Here is a 21,316-nt window from a genome sequence, read left to right on the forward strand (position 1 = left end):
AAAACCCAGAAAAGTGATCAGGAAAAAGGAAAGTAATGTAGTATTTCATGTAATATTAAGCAGTAAAATGATAATTTTTTTAAGAGGAATAGACTTAAGTACAAAGGTTAACACACAACTGTCAGTAAAATATTGTTGAATGGAATTTACCTTAAGTATTTATGATATTTTTTCTCTTTCTGCTTGGATTTTTCTATATGGAAATTGCTGTCTTGTCTAGTGGTACTTATTGGATATTATTTGGTGTATAAGTGTTTCCAAATGAGTTTCCAAAAGTGTTTAATGGAGGGGTGGTGCATGTGTTTTAAATGTCAGTACTTAACATTAGGATTACTCAGTTTTGTGTAGTGCATTTAACCTTGGATTTTCCTGCATCTGGTCACTCACACGGGCTGTTTTTACCAGCAGCTAACAGCATTATTTACTAATTATAATATACAAATATGCATATGATTTCAAATTAACTTTTCCAGCAGAGCCTTCAAAAAGGCTGACAGTTATAGGAAATCACTGCATGCCTGCTAAAATGTCCCAGCATGAGTGCCAGAACTGACAGATCTAGGCTCCAGGACATGGTATGAATTATCAGTGGAGGAAAACACCCTTCATAATCAATTACAGACAATTACACACTGCTCTGCAGCTGATTTTGCCACATGGCATTTAAAGATTCCAGCAAAGATTTGTTTGTTTTAAATGCTCCGCTGCTTAGAAATGCTTGTAAAGCATTAACTGAGAGCTGATTAAACACAGTGTGTTGGCCAGAGGAAGAAGATGGAGTTAAAACAGGGATATAATCATGCGCTGATGGGTGAGGTTTGGGTGCAGGGAGCTTTTCTGCTTCTCGAGGGCAGATGTGGAGCTGAAGGTGTGTGTGAGGCTGGTGCTGTTCTCACTCCTGCTCTGCTAAAAGCACAAAGGAAGCACACAGGGAATATTTTCTGGAGGAGCTTTGCCTTCCTCTTGAGGTTAACACGTACCATAATGCTTCTTTCAGTGCTCTGCTCAACTCAAGCTGACTTTCACCTTTCTTTCTTCAATTAAGCCCTCAAAACACTTCCCTAGTGCAGTGTCATCACTTAAAACAGGGTGTCAGCACACTGAGAGGGGACCCCACGATGTTTAATTCACCTGTGTCAGGTGAACCTGCGTGGTGAGGGGTTGGAGAGCAGAGCTGCATGTGGCAAGCTGGAAAAAAAAGAAAATAAAGTATATAGAAAGCTGCCACTTAAATGTAGATTAAAGCTGACCGTGTCTGCTGACCTTGGAACAGGTTGGATTTTCCTCAGTCTTTTCTAGTGTGCTCTAAGGCAGTGAAAAAAAAAAAAAAAGATGCGTGAGGGAGGAGACCAAAGGTTAATTCTTTCTTATTGCAGGAAAGGTGAGAGGCCATTTCAAAACAGAAAATCTCCCCCAACCTCAGGCCAGGCTGGGTTGGCTTCATCTTTTCTGGAGCAGATTTTTATAGCCCTTGAGCTCCTGTAACTCCTTGTACTACTCCAGTTAATCAATCAGGAGAATATTCCCTGGGAGTGCAGCCCATTTGTCTTCTCCCAGACACGGGGTAGCTCCTCTGGATTTCTCATCATTCCTGTTCACATTAATGCACTTTTTGGTTACCTCCAGTGTCTCTGGCCCATCACACAGTTCTGCTGTGAAGTAAACACATGGAGTAGTGTTAAAAGGGAAACTGGCAGAGCCTTTAATCTGCTTTTTTCTATACATTATTGCTATTTAAGCTCTGTGTTTAAAATGCATCACCAGAGTATTTCAGTTTATTGCAAGTTTATATTTATAGGCTTTAACCAGGCTGAGGCTGCTGAATGGTGAGTGTAAAAACCAGTGCAAAGATGAAACTCTGGAAGAGATCCAGACAATGTCTAGTAAAATTATTGTATTCATGAAAAAAAAAAACAAAACAAGACCCCAGAACCCAGAATTCTGGACCATTTCTGATACCAAAGGTATCTAAATTTTGTAGCTTCACTTCTAGGGACTTTCTGTCCCTTGGAAACAATGGCTGTAATAGCATAGACAGACATGAAAGTAAGGGGAATGTTAATGAATAAAGAATTGAAGAATCAAGATCTTGGTAGAACGATGGAGAATAGTAAGTTAATTTTTGAAATATGGAGGAAGTGGTCATAGAGTATTGATAGATTCGTGGTGAGAGATAAAAAACAGAAGCCAGAAATAACAGAGAAGTGGAATTCAGGAAAGTAGGGTTGGGGGCAGAGGAGCTGCCACATTGGAGATTTGCACATTTCTTGGTGCTGAGCTGATTTATTTTCAAACTGTACTGAAAGCATCATTTTCAAACTGTACTGAAATAATGAAAACGACCAAAAAAAGGAGGCAGATCAGATTCCAGTCCTGGTTCTCCTGTTGTCTGGTCCAGCAGGTGAGTTCCTCTCTGCAGGCTGGGCATGGCAGCATCTCTCTCTCAGGACTCCATTCAGTATTCACTCACTGATTTATTTACAGCTCCATGGTCTGCCTTAATAGTACTTTTCTGTTTGCATCCCAAGGGGTCACTGGATTTATTTTCCTGGAGGAATGTGCCAGGTACTTATATTTGCTGAAAGTAAATATTAACATTTGTGATGGTGGGATGAATGAGGCAGAAGCAGTCCACCTTTCTTTTTTGAATGGTGGCCTTGTGTTTGTGCAGTTTCACTCCCTCTTCCCATGGACACATCTTGTGTGCAGCAGCTGCTTCTGATATCAGGAAGGGTCTGTCAGCTGCAAATCTGGTTACCAAGATTAATTTTTTTGATAGCAATCCTTAACCTTTTCTTCCTTATGAAACCTCTTGACCTCTGGTTTTAGAAAGATGCCTTTTTTTAATCTGAGAACAAAACTGGTGCCTGGTGACATTTTACATAAGCCAACCTGGTGGTAAAGTCAATCCTCATCCAGATGATGAGGGTGTGGGTACTCTGCTGCTCCAGATGGTTCCAAGAGAAGAATCTCCTGCTGCCTGGTGTGAGGATGGGTGCCAGTGATGGCTTTGTGACAAAACCTTCATCCCAGCCTGGCCAGGACCAAGATTTGGGCTTGGCCAAGATTGTAGCATGAAGAGAGGAGGAGGATGCACACTTGGGAGGGGAAGTCTGGCAATACAAGCATTTCTATTTTGTGTTAGCATTCACTTGAAACTCTGAGGTCAGCAGATGTCAGGCTGCCGCTTGCAGGCTTGAGGAAAGAGCCTTACAGAAGGTTCACACCAAAATAAATTTTTGTTATGTGGATGGAGAGGCTGCCTCCTTTTTCAAAACATTTATCAATACGTTCCTTTGGTATTCTAAGGAAGATATCAGGGCTGGTGAGAAATCACACTCCAAAGTTTCAAAACTCTGAGTTATTTTTAGGACCTCTTCCCACATTTCCTGTAGAATCTTTAGCTAAGAATGTAGTTAATTGAAAACTGAAGTATTGTGATAGCTTTTTGATGCTTTCAGCATTGAATACTTGGAAAGATAGAAAGTAATAGAATTATATAGGTTGGAAAAGACCTCTGAGATCATTGAGTCCAAATGTAAGCCCTGCCAAGGCAACCAGTGAACCATGTCCCAAGTGCCACATCTACACATATTTTAAATCCCTCCAATGTTGGTGACTCCACCACTGCCCTGTGCAGCCTGAGAGTCCATCCATTGAAGGAGCTGTTCCTAATGTCCAATCCAAACCTCCCCCTGGAGGCCATTTACTCTTGTGCTGTTGCTTTTCCTTGGGAGAAGAGATGGAGCCCCACCTGGGTGTGCTGATTTGGGAAAAAACAGGGTGACATGGACAAGGAGTGGAAGAAGAGAACTTACTGGTCACCTCTGCTCATGGTATTAGCTCCCCACTTGGATATCTGAGAAAAGTGATTTAAATACTGCCAGTTTATTTAAAAAAATATTAATATGATAAACAAAAGTACCTTATGAGGGAATAAATTTAAAACTTATGTGGTTTTTGATTTATGGGACAGACAGCCTTGGCAGCCATTAGACTGAGTATGTGCTTACAGGGGAGGCTAAATGTGAGAACACAGCACTAGAATCAAGACTGTAGATTCAGCCACTTCCTAACACCATGATTCTGAGCTGGCTTGGTATCAGGTGGTTTTATTGGTGGTTTTCAGATTATTGGGCCAAGATTACATCTGCATCTTTCTGTTTTCCTCTTGTTGCATCTTGCATCGCAACCACAGGTGTCGGCCGACTCGAGCTCCTCCATGAACTCCAACACGCCTCTGGTGAGGATCACCACCCGCCTCTCCTCCACTGCTGATGCCCCCATGCTGGCTGGAGTCTCAGAGTATGAACTGCCAGAAGACCCAAAGTGGGAGTTCCCAAGGGATAAGTACGTAGCTTCCTTCCCCTGGCACCACCTCTATACATCTGAGCAACCTCAAAGAGCACGGGAGGAGGAGGCATCTCTCCTCGTGTCTCCCGGGGTTTCTCTAGTTTATAGAAAAAAGTCTCAGTTACCTGAAGCTGCTCTGAAGATCAAGAGTCAGTTCAATTGTCTGAAAGCAGTTTGGTTAAATAGAAACTAAATTTCTTCTGCCTGCAGTCCCGATTATATTTGCAGATTTCTTGCAGGTTTTCAGAGGCTCTGGTCAAATGTAGTTAGGGGCTGAGTTGGGAAAATTCGGTGTGATCTAGACTGGGAAAAGTATCCACATGCAAGCACTGTTAAAAATGCATTGATAATTTCCTCAAGCAATACCTCTGAACATTAAACATGTTTCTTAGTCGACTACTTAATTGACTAATATTTAAAAAAAAAAAACAGGTAATACAATATGTGTGAGGTAGAGAAAGTCTAAATTATGCTACTGGACAATCTTTCTGTCACATTTCTGGGTAGGATTTGGTGTTGAGTTTGTATTGACATGTATGGAGATGATTATTTTTAATTTAGGGGAACATTTTGCATGCTGGGTGCATGTATGTGCAACCTCTGTGGCTTAAAAGTGTTGGGTTTCAAGCAGAGTATACTGAATTTTGATATATTCAAATTCACGTGGCTACATAATATTTTCTTCAAAGCCTGCTGACTAACATGCAAAATGGGCTTTTGGATAATCTAATTAAAACTGTAACTATATTGCTTAATATAAAAAAAGACATGGAAAAGAAAGATAATGTTAACACAGGTAGAGCCGTGAGTATTTCTCAGAATTAGTGCTGGCTTTAAGAAGTCTTTCGGTGGCTTTGAGAATATAACACCTTTTATCATGGACAGTTCTCTTTGGAAGTTCAGGGTTTGTAACTTTTGAATAGACGAACTGTAATTTTGAGCCCTCTGATAACTGTTCTGGAAATTATTTTATTGGTTTGGCTGAAAACTGGAGTAAAAGGCTGTAATTGCCACCTGCAGCATTCTGGTCAACAGTGGGGGCCTGTATATGTGCTCCTGTCAGCCCATGCCCTGGGGGGATTCTCCAAATGCGGAAAATTTTAGAGTTGCTAAACATTTAAACCCAGTGTTCAGCACAAATGGAGGTGGAGCAGATCTGCAATGAAAGGAGGCTATTTAGAGGCAGTTTATTAGGCTGGGGGGCAGCAGGCACACAATGAGGGGTTTGTTACTTTGGTCCTAGCAGGGCAATAGCACATAAATTAACCAGTTTCCAATGCAAATGTTTGTTCTCTGCCAAGACCCTAAATTCAGTTTTAGTCCTGGAGAAAATGCAGGGTGATCTCAGCGTAGCATATGCTGCCCTTCAGTCTTTGCACCTTTTTAAAACTTGCATTTGCTTTAGAAACCAATCCAGAACAGCTCGAGGAATTCTCACCAAGCCAGAGCCCACATGTGACAGAGTGAGCTGGCTGCCCTCGGGAGGAGCCTCCTCACTTCTGCCCTGTGTCCCAGCAGATAAGCAGGGTTTGAAGTCACTGAGCCCTCATCTAACATTTCTGCTGATGGTATGACAGTCTCTCCCTCTATTTCATGGTGGAAGACAGGTGTCTATGTTTTCAAGAATGAGTCCTTATATCTGTGGTATCTGTGAAATCCTCCTGTTGACCGTGGAAAGTCAAGCCCTTAAGAATTTGTTTATAAAAATTATCTTGTCTCAATCTGGCCCCCTGTGTTGGATAACATTATCAGCATCACACTCACTGGGCATCCTCCTTGATTCCTGCCACAGCACTGCTGCTGGATGTCATGTGGTTTTCTCTGCAAGGAGCCTGGGTCTGGCCCTTTAGCACTTAGGCTGTAATCAAAAAGGCTTTCAAGTTTCTTTTTTATTTCATCTCTTTCTCTTCATGGAGACGAGATCGACATCTCTGTCTGTTAGAGATGAAGAACCTGATCTGAGCAGGTTCTGCAACCAGGAATATGCTCCACAAAATGCATTCTGCAGAGCCCACTTAGAGACTGCTCCTTTCAGGAGGGTTTGATGTTGGTGCTGTGATGATTACAACCGAGTTTGTTTTTCCCAGTCTCTGCTTCCCCTCTCTGAGCAGAGCCTGGGCTCTGTGGGCAGGAGGCACCTTCTGCTCCCCTCAGCCAAGACTCTTCTGCCTGCATCCAAGGAACAGCCACTGTGCTGGACCCTCTGTGTCTCTCATCTCCTTGTGGTCAGCCTGAGAACAGAGATCACCAGCAGTGTGACAGTGACAGGAGGAGCTACCCTGTTGCTGGTTGCTCCCCAATTCCAGCCATGCTCTGATGCTCTTTGAAAGCTCTGCCCCTCCACACTGCATCTCCCCAAAAGCCATCAAGTGCAGCCTTGAGGAGAGCTCAGAAGCTGGGTTTAGTGACTGATGTGCCTCTCTGAGATGCTCACTCCACCATCCCCGAGAAAACATAAAAACCGACGCACACCCAGCCCTGATTGGTTCCATATGATAAACTAAAGCTGGTGAAAGGTTTTTTATATTTAGCCCTGGAATTTCACTGGCTGCACCTCTTCACCAGATGCTGTGTTGTTAATCTGCTGTTTGCACCCCCAGGCTGACACTGGGCAAACCCCTGGGAGAAGGTTGCTTTGGGCAAGTGGTCATGGCCGAGGCGGTGGGGATTGACAAAGACAGGCCCAAAGAGGCAGTGACCGTGGCAGTGAAGATGTTGAAAGGTAAGAAAATTGGGTGATTAGGGATCAGAAGGGGCGATATGGCAGCTCTCAGCCACAGGATTTTCTTCTGTGGCATCTGAACTCTGTCATCGTTGTGGGGTGGGTCAAAGAGCGCATAGCTGACCTCAGCCTTCAGCAGTTTGGGGTGTAAATCTGCACCCTTGACAGCCTGTTTATCTTGAGCAGGGGGTTTTTGGGAGCCAGGAGATGTATTAGCATCGTGTGGGTCTCTCTGCTTTCAGTTTATTTCATGTCAGAGGCTATCCTTGTGCAGATCAGAGTCCAGGTGGTTAGTGCCTATTTATTTGGAATTTAATTGTAAGGTTAGTTTGCAGGAAAGGGGCTGTAATTGGAGGTTTGATAGCTAAGGACAGATTTTTTATGTCTGATCTTGCCGTGCTGCCTCTTTACATAATAACACTGAAGGATTGGTCAGTCCACCAAAGAGGCTGAGACTATTTTTTGGTAAGATTGTATGTAAAGTATATGATGTGCAATGTAAACTGGTAAACAAACCCCACATTCTGCATTTTGAGCCACACGTATTTTACACCAGCTGGTGAGCCCTACTGAAGCTCAGGCTTGGCACACTAAAATATATGAACTGAACCTGTGTCTTCTACAGATGATGCCACAGAAAAAGACCTGTCTGACCTGGTGTCAGAGATGGAGATGATGAAGATGATTGGGAAGCATAAAAATATCATCAATCTTCTTGGAGCCTGTACCCAGGATGGTGAGTAGAGAAAAGAAAGTAAACCAGGACTTTCCAACAGGTCTGCGAAAGTCTCATTAATCATAATTTTTCAAGCGGTTTTAAGGAAGCAGTCATGCCGTGATAGGATTTTTAGGTATTTCTTTAGCTTAACAGCAATATTTTAACTTCTGTTTCTCATTATAGTTGCAGCCTTAATATGAGAAAGGATCCTATATCACATGAAAACTCTCTAATCCCTTGCTGTAAGGAACAAATGACCTTTTGCAAGGCCTTTACCCATGTCTGCTGTTCTGAATTGTCAGCCTTGCTTTAGGACAACTTGCACCCCACAAATTTGAAATGAGCACTTCCACTCTTGGAAAAGCTAATTACACCCCATATAGTGATGCAGAATGGCATAACACTCTGTAAATTTAAAAAAAAATTAAACATTTTAGGGGAATGCTTCTTAATTTTAATTCTTCATCTAAGGGGAGAATTTTTCTTTTCCTTTGTTGGAGATCTCAGGATATTTTTTGACTGAAAATACTTGTTTTTCAGTACATGACTTACTCTGAAAGGAGCAGGCACTGGGGCAGGGTTTAGGTACTTTAAGGCACTCATTGTGGCTCTGCCACTCCTGCTGTGGAGCTTTGGGCAGTCACTTCCCCACACCCAAACCTTTTATTCTTTGTTTTAAAGCGGCACTTAGGGCTTTCCCATTTTATTGGTTCAGTTAATTTATTAGAGCGCACCAAAAGCTTTTTTACATTAAAAAAAAAAAAACAAACCATAAAAACCATTTTACCCTGGTACCTGACCCTGCTTTTCCCATGGTTCTTCTCACCCCAAGGCCCTTTGTATGTGATAGTGGAATATGCTTCCAAGGGGAACCTGCGGGAGTACCTGCGAGCGCGCCGCCCGCCCGGCATGGAGTATTCCTTCGACATCAACAGGGTGCCCGAGGAGCAGATGACATTCAAGGACCTGGTGTCCTGCACCTACCAGCTGGCACGAGGCATGGAGTACCTGGCTTCCCAAAAAGTAGGTGGAACTCGGCAGATACAGGATGGAAGACATGGGAAACGAAGATGTGGGGTTTGGACTTGGAATGTTTATTGTATCTCATCTATTTACAGTGTTTGCAGGTTCATGTGCTGTGAGCTTAACTAGCAAGCCGGGGAAACGAGGTGAACTGGAGAGCTTCTAATTCTTTCCAAGGCCTCTTAAGTGATAATTACCCAATACCAAGGTGGCACCTCTATTATTTATGTTTTTAACCCATAGTGAGCACCCAAGGCCTGCAATGCAGACCTTCTTCACCCAAATTAGAGAAAACCACCCAAACCTGTGAAGAAGAAGGAAGAGGAAGGTGAAGAAGAACAAAGACAACGCCCAAAATCCTCCATCTTGACTCTTATGTATTACTCTACACTAAAACCCCAAATTCTAAATTTCTAGGACTCCAAACACTGTCGTGTCTCATTTGTGTTCGAGAATTTTGCTGGGGGAAGGAGCTGCCTCAAGCAGGTTGTGCAATCCACACCCCTGCCAGATCAGTGGGAAAATTCATACACCTAGAGAAGTTTTTCATCTTTGTTTAGCAATATTGCTGAAGTGAGGCCCGGAGTGGATCATTTAAAGTAAACACTGTGCACGTATCTGCAGTTGGAATCCATAAGCACCGGTGGCCACTTGGTTGCACAAGTCACATCACTCCACCCATGAGGCAGCAGGCTGTTTGCCTCCTGTTTCCAGTCAAACCAACCAAATCCTTTCACATTGTGACATAAAACAAATTAATTTAGTGGCTGGAAGGACTTACAGAATAACAACAGGCAGGGTTGAGAAAACCCAAGACACCAGGGCTAAAATAGTGGGCAGAAGAGGCAAAAATATGTGGAGTGTATTAGTCACTTAATTGTGCATTTTACTTAAAACTGATATTTTCAGGAGTGTGGGCTTGTTGGAAGAATTCATTTATCCTGTCATGTCCCCAGACACTTATTTCTAAAACCTGTCTTCAAACATTTCTTTTTAACCAGCATTTTGATTAAATTATAGTTATAAAACCTTAAGTAGCCCTGTATAACTGGCTCTGTAAACACACTGTGGCTTAGTGGATGAGCAATCCTGGATACCCTGGGTGATGTTTAAACCCAAAGGCTAAACCAGAGCAGCAGATACCAATGATAAGTGCTTCCTGCGGGGTGTGGAGTGGTTAGTGGGATTTATACTGATTTCCAGTTATGTCCACTCCCAAGTATGGAGCTGTTTTTTAAACCAAAGACCAGGGCTGAGTGTAACCCTCCATTTCCATTGTGTGGAGTCATGATTTTGTTACTGTTTTTTCTGAACTTGTAGAGGTTGGAGAAGAGAGGGAATCCAGGTTTAATTTTGCCTTTATTTTTTTTTTTTGTTTGTTTGTTTTGAAACAGTAAATCTTAGCCCAGCAGGGTTGGCAGGGTGATGTGTGTGACAGCAAGGCAAAACTCTTCTAATGGAGTAAAGCAGGGGTATTGATTAGGTGACACACCTCAGGATATCTCTTTCTGAGATTAATGCAACTCCTGCCTGGCAGTGAGCCACATCCCAAGAAAACAGAGCTGATGTGAAAGGAAAACATAAATCTTTTCATTGGCCATCTTGAGAGCAAGTGTCCTCCTGAAGAGCTCTGGAGTGCTGCTGTAGGACACTCCCAAGTGCCACTGCAGCCTTTTTTTGTTTGCAGAAGCACTTGATTGGTGCTGTGCTGAGCTGGACAGATTGAGAGGCATTGCCCAAGGCAGAGGGAGAACAGGAGAGTGGAGCTGTGCATTCCTGTGCTCCAGATACCCCACCACTTCTGTTTGTATTTCACCCCTTCTTCCCCCCTTTGGCATCCATTTGCTGAGCTGGAATAATAAGAGAGCTGCTCTTCTCATGGTATTCCCATCATGCACGAGCTGTGGGAAGGGCAGTGTTCTTGTTATTTCAGTCCTATAAGGGGCTCACTGAGATTTCAATAAAGAAAAAGGTGAAGGTGGTGTTTGTTCACCTACCCTTTGCCCCATAAGAGGTTTTTACCTTACAAGCAATTGTCCTCAGAAACAGCATCCCATTTCCAAAGTTGGATGGATGCTTTTAAAAAGTCGGAAGTTTGGCCTGTGTTGTTTCTGCCACCACAGCACTGCTGATGATGGGCTAGAGGACTGATGGGATGCTGAAATCAGGCACTGTTGTCTGGTCCTGTGCTCATGGAGGCATTGCTGGAGCAGGTTTTTCCTGGCAATTCCCCATGGCTAACCCAGTGAGGAGCAGAGACTTCATTTTACCCATGTGGGGTAAGAGATCTCAACAGTTTGCTGGTTATAGAGCAAGAAAAGAACCTGGTTGTTATACAGCTTTTTGTAGTGGGTCTATGCACATACTGAAATAAAACATGCAACTTCAAGAGTTATGCAAAATTAAAGAGGGGGGAAAATATATTTAAGTTGAAAATAAATAAAATATCCTGCTGGGATTCAAAATGCAGTGTTTCTTACCATGTCCCCACTGCACCCTTGTATCAACCCTAATAAAGCCTCTTGAGCACAGGAGTAATACCCAGAGCAATCACAGAGTCCCCACAGTGTCAGGATGATGTTGGCATGAAGGAAGCATCTCTCAGAAGGTAATAGATTTAGTTTCAGTATCAAAGCTCTCTTAAAAACAAACAGTCAAACCCTGATTGTTTGGGGGTTTTCTTCTTTTCCTTTTCATAATTGCGTTTTTATAATCTTGTGGTTGAAGTAATTATACACACCCTAGACATCCTGCTGACAATTATATTAAAATCTTTAATATTAAAAATGATTGCACTGATTCAAACTGGCTGTCAGGTCTTATATAATTTAAGAGAAGCAACACAATAAAAATGTTCATTAACAGTATTTCTGATGAAACTGCAATATCTCTATCTGTGCACATGTAAAGGAGAGTGGATCACAAAATGCGTGGCACAACTTGGGTCACCACCCAGCTTTCAGCCTTAGCAAAAATAGAAGATTTAAGGGGACCAGGACTTTCTAAGACACCTTTTTAGGGTCGTTGTTCAGCTTGGAAACACCAGCTGAGGGTTGGATTGCAATAATTAAGAAAATCATATTTCACATGAATTATTATGAATATTACAATCATTTATGGTGATGTGACTTTCCCACCTGGTCATTTAGGTTAAAATCTGGAAAGGAGATTTAGTTATGGTCTTGAAGCACTTCTACTTTTACAGCAGTTTATTTCACTGGGCTGTTTTTTTTCTTCTTTTTTTTTGTTTCCAGTGCATCCATCGAGACTTGGCCGCAAGAAATGTTTTGGTAACCGAAAACAATGTCATGAAAATAGCAGACTTTGGTTTAGCCAGGGACATCAACAATATAGATTATTATAAAAAGACTACTAATGTAAGTGGATGGTTTTTTAATCTGTGGAAACAAGCGTTTCTTTCAGTGATTCATTTCAGAATTATGGTTGTAAACTTAATGGGTTTCTTGTCCAGCAGCCTCACTTTTCATTCCAGACAAAAAAACCAGGGATCAAGGACATGAGCATTTCTGTCTCCTCTTACAGTGATAGTTAGTTGAAAAGATAAGCAGGAGGCTGTACATTTGAGGATTAGAAATGCTAAAATACAAGACCTATTTTTTTTATTGTGTCCCTGACTCCAGTCAGTTGTAATAAGTGATGTTGGTCCTGTTGATGCCAGCTGGTTTAGCACCCAGCCTAGGATCTTGAAATGACTGTACAAACAATGCCAGCAACAACTACCACAATAAAAATCCTGTTTGCTCGTGGTGATGTCACATTCACCCTTCTGACTGTTCCTGTACTGAGCTTGTCAGGGACAGGGACCTCAAAGTGGGGCTAGAGATAGAGAAAACTTATTTGTGCTCCCCACACTGTCACTGTTTTGCTGCTTAGCCTGTACCAAATCAAGAAGATAAAACATTTGGGATGTAGCATTGATACCTGGTTTGAGCTCCTTACACCTTCTCAGGGGGTCTTTTAATGTCCTGTTGAGCTGCACTTGGGTTTTGATGGGAACTCTGCAGAGCTCATTGAGTTCTACGGATTTTATTTGTAGAAATGTGTCTTCTAATTAACAATCATGTGAAGTGGCTTATTTATGAAAATCTCTAAGTGGCATTTTAATGGTAACATCTGCCTACTTCCAAAAGCCAGAAGCACCATGTACAGCAGCATTGGAAGGGATTGAACCTTCATTCCAGACTCAGGGCAGTTCCTGGGCTCTGTGTGTGCAAAGCAACAGGCAGCTCTGACTGTGAGCTTTGGGTCACTGCAAGAGGAACAGGAACACAAAATTCTTGTTTAGTAATTAATTTATTTTTGCAGGCAGGCCTGCTTTTCAGGAGTTTATTAATTGTGGGGGGGTTTTTTGTCTTTAAAGAGCCACAGAAGAATGATACGATTTTGATTTGCTTATGCTATCATTCTCCTATCAAGCAGTCTGGGAAAATCTTGGGAGCTCTCAATGCTTTTAATTTTATTTTCAATGCTTATATCCATTTTTATAACAGTCTCTGTACTTTAGCCCGTGTTACTATTTTCTCACTGAAAATGCTAAATTACGTGCTGATTTGCATTAGCAGATAACTTTTAGAGAAACCATCCTGTAAACTGCTGCCATTTTAATTTCTCTTCCCCTCCAAACTCACAGGGACGGCTTCCAGTAAAGTGGATGGCTCCAGAAGCTCTGTTTGACAGAGTTTACACACATCAAAGTGATGTGTAAGTGGCCTGATTTCAATGGGGTTTTGGGGGTGGGAAGGAGGGGGGGTTGTTTTGCCTCGTGTTTGTTAAAGTTTGGGGTATTTCATACAAGTTTTGCTGTTGTCCTTTTCCTTTAAGAGTTTTCATTCTGCTTCACATATTAATAGATGGAACAGGACTTGCCCTTAGAAAGTGAGGATTTTATGGTAGACTGCTAACCAGTGCTCTGTTACTAATCTGCCCAGCTTCAAAGCACATGAAAGGTGGAAAATGCTAACCTCCTTCTGTCACTGCGGAAGTTTCCCCCCTTGAACTTATTTACGGATGTGCAGCTACAAAGAGTCTATCTAATTTGCTTGCCTTTTGACATACTCTGGACTTCCTTCAGGTTAAAAAAAAAAAAAAAAGGAGAGAGAGAAAAGAATAAAAAAAAAGAAAGAAAGTTCCTGAAAACTTCTTATAAAAATCTGTGCTAAGATTTGGTGTAATAAAACATAGGCTGGGTATGCTGGAAAAGTTTTCTCTGGTTTTCAGAAGTGCTTCCCAGCAGTACTTCACATGTAATAGGAAATCATTGGACTCTGACACTTCAAAAATCTTTTAATGTGTGCACAGAGCCACTGGCTGATGCAACTGCTCAGGGTTTATTCTGCTTCCTATTACAGTTCTGTGTGCATTGTGCCTGAAGTAGACGTGTATTTCTTATGCAATACAGATGAAGATCCTGGTTTTTATTTCTCCAAGAAAAGCTGTTAACTGTAAAGGGCTGGATGCTTCCCAGCAGAGGTGCAAAAGGTTATGCAAGTCAGTGCAGGGTTAAAAAGGAAAAGGGCAGCATGGAGAGAATAAGAAGTACCTTCTCTTTCTTTAACCTGGGTGCAGTTTCCAAGCTGTTCTCTCCTTAAGAAAACCATTTACTGAGGCGTTTCCTGCAATCTCTACATCATTTACGAAGGAAACTATATACACAGGTTAAGGGTGGATCAAACTTGTGCTTTAAAATAACATCTTGGCAAAATATTTAAGTGAATGTGAAGTAAACCACTTCACTTGGACTGAGAGCCAGCCTGAGCTCCTCAGCAGCCAGGGAGCACGAGGATTTCAGTGCTGAGGCTTGGAGACTCTTGGCCCCATGGTGGCTTTGAAGATGGCTAAAGATAATATTATTGTAAGTTTGTGCAAACAGTTTACTAAAATACTGTGCTGCAGAGCTGGGGGAGCTGCAGAGGAGCTGGGGAGCCAGTGCAGGCTCTGTGCTGGTGCTCACCTGGCAGAGCTGCCTGCCAGAGAGCCCCAGCTTGCCAGGCAGGCAGGATGAGGCAGGAAAACTGGCTTAAAAATTACCCCCCTTCATTTCTTAGCAGAAATTAGCAACAAAAAGGGAAAAAAAAAAAAAAAAAGAAAAAAAGAAAGAAAGGCACGGTGACGCAAAATATTTTTGTTTTGAGCAGTCTGCTTTTTCCAAAATATCCTGCCACATAATTGCCCCCCAGCTGAGCTGGGAGTGCTCTGTAAGTCATTAAGCTGTGAAGATGCAGTGCTGGGCAGCAGCTCAGAGCACACCAGGCAGAGGCAAAGAGGATCTCTGGGGACATGCTGGGGTCAGTCCCCATCCTAAATGCACTTCCCAGGTCCCTGTCCTGTTCTGGGCTGTCAGACCTGGGCAGAGGCTGGTTTAAACATCTCTGGGAGGGATTCTCTTGTTTTTTCCAGCAGCCAGGCAGATCTACTAATGCAATTTTCCCTTTGATTTGCAGCTGGTCATTTGGTGTGTTAATGTGGGAGATCTTCACCTTAGGAGGGTCACCCTACCCAGGAATCCCAGTGGAGGAACTTTTTAAGCTGCTTAAAGAAGGGCACCGGATGGATAAACCTGCCAACTGCACCAATGAACTGTAAGGAGCCTGATGTGCTGTGCCAGGGCTGAAGGGCACAGCTGTACTCAACCCACGTGTTTAATGCTCCTCCAGAAGGATCAAAAACACTTTCAGAAGTTCCCGACTCTAAAAACTGTGGATTTTTGTGAGGGTATAGATGTGTAAGGAAAAGGTGTGGGAAGGATTTCAGGAAACGTTTGGCAGAGGATGCTTCTTTGCACACCCTGCTGGGATCCTGTTGCAGAAAGAAGAAATCATCTACAAGCCAGTCTCAGGCAGTGTTTTTACACACATCTTTGTTTGATTTTGATGTTGCTAACGTAGAAATCCATAAATGTTGTACATACCATTGATTAAATGTGAGGTACATCAGGCTGCTTTTGTACACAACAAAATACATCTGGGAGCTCCTGTGTTAATACAGCATTATCTCTTGGGGATGTGGGGAGTGTGATTTCAGGTGTTTCGATGCAGACTTGAACTATATTTAATTTTTTTTTTTTTTTTTTTGCATTTTAATTTCTTCGCAAAGACTGCAATCCCTAACCTTTAATACCATAGAATTGCTGGGCCATAGAACTGGGCCCACAAAAAGGTAATTTAGACAATGAGCAAGGAAGAGACAGGAGCAGAAAGCCCCTCTGAGGGCAGGGAGTGTTGCCCAGGTTTGGGCATTCAGTGGTCCATGAGCAGAGCTGTGTTTGCTCTCTGCTTCCCCTGCGAAGGGCAGCACTGACTGTGCCTGAAAAGGTTTGTGAGGAGGATCCATGATTTTAATTAAGCCCACCAAATGTGTGTTTCTTCCAGGTATATGATGATGAGAGATTGCTGGCATGCTGTGCCTTCTCACAGACCCACCTTCAAACAGTTGGTGGAGGACTTGGATCGGATTCTCACTCTCACAACTAACGAGGTAGGTAAATTGTCCACCCCCCCATAAGCTGTTGATGGGGGGGAAATGGTTCAGGGGACAGGTGGAATTTATTCAATTATGAAATCAAGTTCACTCCTTGTTCTGTTTGTCATTGTCCTCTGAGGTTTCATGCAGCTAAACTATGTACCCTGTGAAATCCTCAGTCACTTGCCATTATGCCTGGAATTATGTAACTAAAAAGAACCACGTCTTTGAGGAGTTTTTGTTTACTTCTCGCTGCATCTCTGGATGTTTTTGGCATCGAGGGGCTGCGTGTGGCAGGTTGAGGGGCAGTGTTTGTGTTTCAGCAGGAACTGCTGAACGTGAGGGAGGGATGTGGAGCTCGTGGTGGTTCTCATTTGCTGGCTCAGTTTGATTCCCAGCCGTGCCTATGTAGGTCAGGAGAGGAGAAATCGTCAGTGGCAGATTTCAGATGCTGTGTCTGAGAGTGAATTAGGTTCACTGAAATAGCTCTCTGTGGAGGGAACGAGGACCCACGGGGGATGTGCAAACAGCCATCCAATTATCCAAAGGTCCTGCCTAGCTTCAGGTTGAGGTATGTGAATGCAGGAAGGTTTTGTTTGAAGAGTGTTCTTTCAGAGGTCTGAGATATTATTAGTTTTAGCAAGGAACACACTGATTAGGGTATTCACACAGGAATCCATCCTCTTATCACTGAACCACATGCACCTTTGAGGAAAATCACGAGTGATGGAAATGTTGATTCTTTTGGTGGACATTTCTTTTGAGAGAAAATACTTGGTTGTCCCAGAAATATTCTACAAACTCCTGTTACTTCTGACAAATGAAATGTTTAACAGGAGCAAATAGAGAACAAAGCAGTTACACAGGAAAGTTGTAACAACTTGATTTGACTATTTCAAAGCAAGATTTTCCTATTTGTTATTGCTTCTTTGTAGAAGAGAAGAGAAGAAAAAAAAGAGATTTGGATGACTCTATGTGGCTCCTCAACAGTATGTTCTAATTTTTTTAGAATTGTCAGAGAAATAAAAAAATGCATCATGGGGCAGCTTTGGGAGAGCCTTTTCACGGTGGAGATGACAGGAGAACCTGAGTGCAGAGATGGCATTTTTTTGTGATCACAGCTTGCCCACTAGATCTGGGCAAAGATCTTGAAAAAGATTCTTCATGCAGTAGCTGCTGTAAATTGATCTGGGTTCTGTTTTTAAGGCTTACTCTGAAAAAGTGATGCCTTCAGGCTGAGAGATGTGGCAGGAATATCCCTATGGATTCATGGATGTAGCTCTGTGTCCTGTTACCATTTTCACTGTGTCCAGTCCTGCCTACATCTTTTCCTGCCTAAATCATATATGATTTCACAAGACCAGTTGGAGGTGGGCTGGCTGCCACTGCAGAGTTCTGGGTGGCTTGGACTGGATGTGTGTTTGCAAATTCAAGAGGGAGGTTCTGGGCTGCAATTCCAAGCCTGGGAAAGGATATTGCTTTCTTTTTTGCGTGTGTTTAACTGTTGAGCCTTCCCAACTCCGTACTGCTCATAGGCCTGGAATGATCTCAAAGTTAACCTGAAAAGGCCTTTAGGGTTATGTAAATTACTTTAGACTGGAATTACAGCAAAAACGTCTGGAAAAAGCTTAGGAACACATCCAGTCCATCTGATGGGCCTATGGCAGGGCCCACTATACGTTTGTCATTCCTGACAGATGTTTATGTAACTTGTCCTCACAGATCTCCACTGCTGTATTTCGGCATCGCCTCCTGACAGCCTGTTGCTTTGTTTTCCTAATCTCTAATCTTTCAACATCAGATATTGCTTTTGTCCTATTTACCCTGGACATAGAAAGCAAATCATTCCACTTGTCTTCACAGCGCGTTTCATGTTCCCGAACACTTGTCATCATCTTGGTGTCTCCTGAGAGCTCCAACGTGTCCCGTTTTCCTCCACAGCTTTGGAGAGCTCTGGTTCTGTGCAATCTTTGCAGTTTTCCTCCAGACTGGCTCACTTCTGTTTATCCTTTCCCCACTCTGCCTTTCCCCCCAGAATCACACTATTGGCCCAGGCTCAGTCTGCTTTACCCAACAAGTCAGTTTGCTGGGGCAGCCAATAATTCCTTCTGCTTTTGTGCAAGTAATGATTTCTACTTAAATAGTACCATCTCGCTCTTTTTCATGTTCAATCATCACTTGTTGGGTTTTCAGTGTGTCTTCTTGCTGGGTTTTTTCCCCAATAGACTCTCATTCTCATGTTTATGTGACCCACATGAGCAGAAGTCACCAGGACGTGGTTGTGTTGCTTTGTCAACACCAGAAACCAACCTGGTGTTGGTTCTTATGCCCCTTAGTGTGATTCTGGCTGTTGACACTGGATAAGGATCCTATCTTCAGTACTGAATTCATACCTGAGTTACATCCAGTCTTCTGATATGATGAGCCATGTATGATAGCCCCTGGGAAAGCCTTGTTCCTTCAGTCTGGGCTCATTTCTTCTTCTGTGTATTTAGAAAATGTCTGGTTATTTCTGCTCACGTAAGGCTGATTTGCTGACCCATAAATACACATCAAGATTGCCCTTGTGGGTTTTTCAAGAGCCTGGGCAGCCAACATAGTCAGTAATCAATAGATCCAAACTCCCTCCTTTTGCTCCCTATTGAATTTTCCAGCATTTTAAAACTTGCATACCACACCCTCCTTTGAAAATGGTGACCATTTTTTAAGATGGTAATGACTGAATCTCTGACTTAAAAAAGGAATGTTAGCCAAAGGACTAAATCACCCCAAATCTGAGCACAGCAGCATAAAATACTGACTGAGGTGGAAGGCTCGTCTCGTCAGTACGATCATAACTTGTGGTTTAGCAAATGAAGAGATTGCATTTAAATGAATGCAGCTGCCTTTAGAAGTTGAAAGAGAAGGAACATTTCAAGGGGAAAAATAACTTTATTCTCTTGCCAAAACTGTTGTTTCTAGCAAAAGAGCCTTAACCCAAAACTTGGATTCAGCAGATGATATTTCCTTTTTTAATGACTGCTTTGGTCATGGCTACTCTGGGACGCACAACACAAAAATATGTAGTGTAAAAAACCCAAATCGTGTGAATTTGATTTTGTTTTTCTTTCAGATCTTTTTTGCACGTATGCCACTGCATGTTGAAACACAAATTTAATATCACAGAATATAAAACAGAGATTCAAAGTGACCAAAGGAATACAAAGTTGGAAGCGTCTTTCTCTCTCCAAATCACTACCATGTGCTAAAGAAAAATGGTTCTATTTAGGATGAAATTTCATTTTTATCATTGCGAGTGAAAAGCCCTCTTTTGATGTGGTTGCCATGTTTATTCCCACTGACACAGCTAATGCTGGTGATGTTAGACTTCAGAAAATACCGTGTTATTGGCTTGGTTTCTCTTTCCCTAGTCGAGCTCCTTGTTTTATGAGGTATTTAAGCAACAAGGCAGTTTTGAACGCAGTCGATTCGCGGAAGCGAGTGTCACTTCCAAGCTGCTCTTTACCAAAATCAGAGCAGTGGTGACGTGTTGTTCTCCTCACTGATTTAAAATGGGTTTATTCCTCTTGCCACAGGAGTACCTGGACCTCAGTGGACCTCTGGAGCAGTATTCACCCAGCTACCCCGACACGAGGAGCTCGTGTTCCTCGGGGGACGACTCCGTGTTCTCCCCGGACCCGATGCCTTACGAACCTTGTCTCCCCAAGTACCAGCACATGAATGGCAGTGTGAAAACATGAAAAGAGGAGCCAAGAGCTTGCCAGTACATCAAGCTACTTATGCAAAGCAAAAGCTTTTCCTCCAGGACCTTCTGCTTGTACATAGGAAATATGGGAGAAAGTAAAAAGAAGGAAAAGGAAAAGAAATGAACCAGAACCGATTTGGAGGAAAGCAGTCAGAACCTACATAAAAGATTCTCATCACTTGCAGCTTTCAGATGTTCCCAAGAAAGGAGAATGTTTATGAGCTGTGTCTAGATACCCATTGCTATCAATTTTCTGGCTTCCTGTGAGCTGCAACAGACTTTGTTTGTACAATGGACCAGTTGGACTTGAGGCAAACTCTGGGTCTGCCTTTCTTGTTTATTTTGTAATATTTGGAGAAAATATATGTTGGCACACACTTACAGAGCACAAATGCAGTATATAGGTGCTGGATGTATGTAAATATATTCAAAAATATGTATAAATATATATTATATATATTTACAATGAATTATTTTTTGTATTGATTTAAAAAAATGGATGTCCCAGTCCACCTAGCAAATTAGTCTCTTTTTTAACAGCTATTTGCTAAATGCTGTTCTTACACAGAATTTCTTAATTTTCACCATCCAAAGGTGGAAAATACTTTGCTTTCAGGGAAAATGGTATATCATTAATTTATTAACTAATTGGTAATGTACAAAACAGTTAATCGTTTATAGGGTTGTTGTGTTTTTGTAATTTAAATGGCATTTCTATGCAGGCAGCAGAGAGGACTAGTAGATATATTGCTCAGACTTTACTAGTTTTCAGATCTTTAAGAAAAGAAATATTTACAGTATATAACTAATGTGGGGGAATTAAACTTTTGATTTATTTGTGTTTAAAAACTGCAGTGTCAGATGATTATTCTTATCAAAACCAAACCCTTTAACAAGAAAGTCTTTTTCATATAAGGTTCAAAAAGCAGAGTCATTCCACTCCAAAAAAAAAAAAAGAAAGAGCATTTTGAAGAAGGTTCTTAAAGTAGGGAAAGACACGAGTTGGTCTATAACCACAGCAGAACAGACTGCTCTAAAAGGAGCTGAGCTTCTACCCTGAGTTGCACATGCATCAAATTACCTATAATTCTCTTGCCTCAGTTGGATAATAGGTTCCAGACCTTTTGGCCTGGATCTTTTGCCTTTATCCCTCTATTGTAACTTAAGTTAAAAAGGGAGAAGTTGTTTATAATGACAACTTGCCATAGGAATATCAGCCTCTTTTTAGGGGATTAATTCATGCTGACTCCAGTATTTCCTTCTGAACCATTCCATA

At 42.1% G+C, this 21,316-nt stretch overlaps 1 protein-coding gene across 1 annotated transcript in view; it reads left to right on the forward strand.

The window, feature by feature from the left end:
• Window positions 1-21,000, forward strand: part of FGFR2 (fibroblast growth factor receptor 2) — a 78,780-nt gene extending 57,780 nt beyond the window's left edge. The window contains 9 exon segments of the mRNA XM_066323476.1: window positions 4,199-4,350; window positions 6,954-7,075; window positions 7,701-7,811; window positions 8,626-8,816; window positions 12,071-12,193; window positions 13,468-13,538; window positions 15,278-15,415; window positions 16,205-16,310; window positions 19,871-21,000. Of these exon segments, the coding sequence (XP_066179573.1) occupies window positions 4,199-4,350; window positions 6,954-7,075; window positions 7,701-7,811; window positions 8,626-8,816; window positions 12,071-12,193; window positions 13,468-13,538; window positions 15,278-15,415; window positions 16,205-16,310; window positions 19,871-20,035 (1,179 nt within the window). The 3' untranslated portion in view covers window positions 20,036-21,000.
• The last annotated feature ends 316 nt before the right edge of the window (window positions 21,001-21,316 follow it).

This window comes from Sylvia atricapilla, chromosome 8, assembly GCF_009819655.1.
Source record: "Sylvia atricapilla isolate bSylAtr1 chromosome 8, bSylAtr1.pri, whole genome shotgun sequence".
Taxonomy (NCBI): Eukaryota; Metazoa; Chordata; class Aves; order Passeriformes; family Sylviidae; genus Sylvia; species Sylvia atricapilla.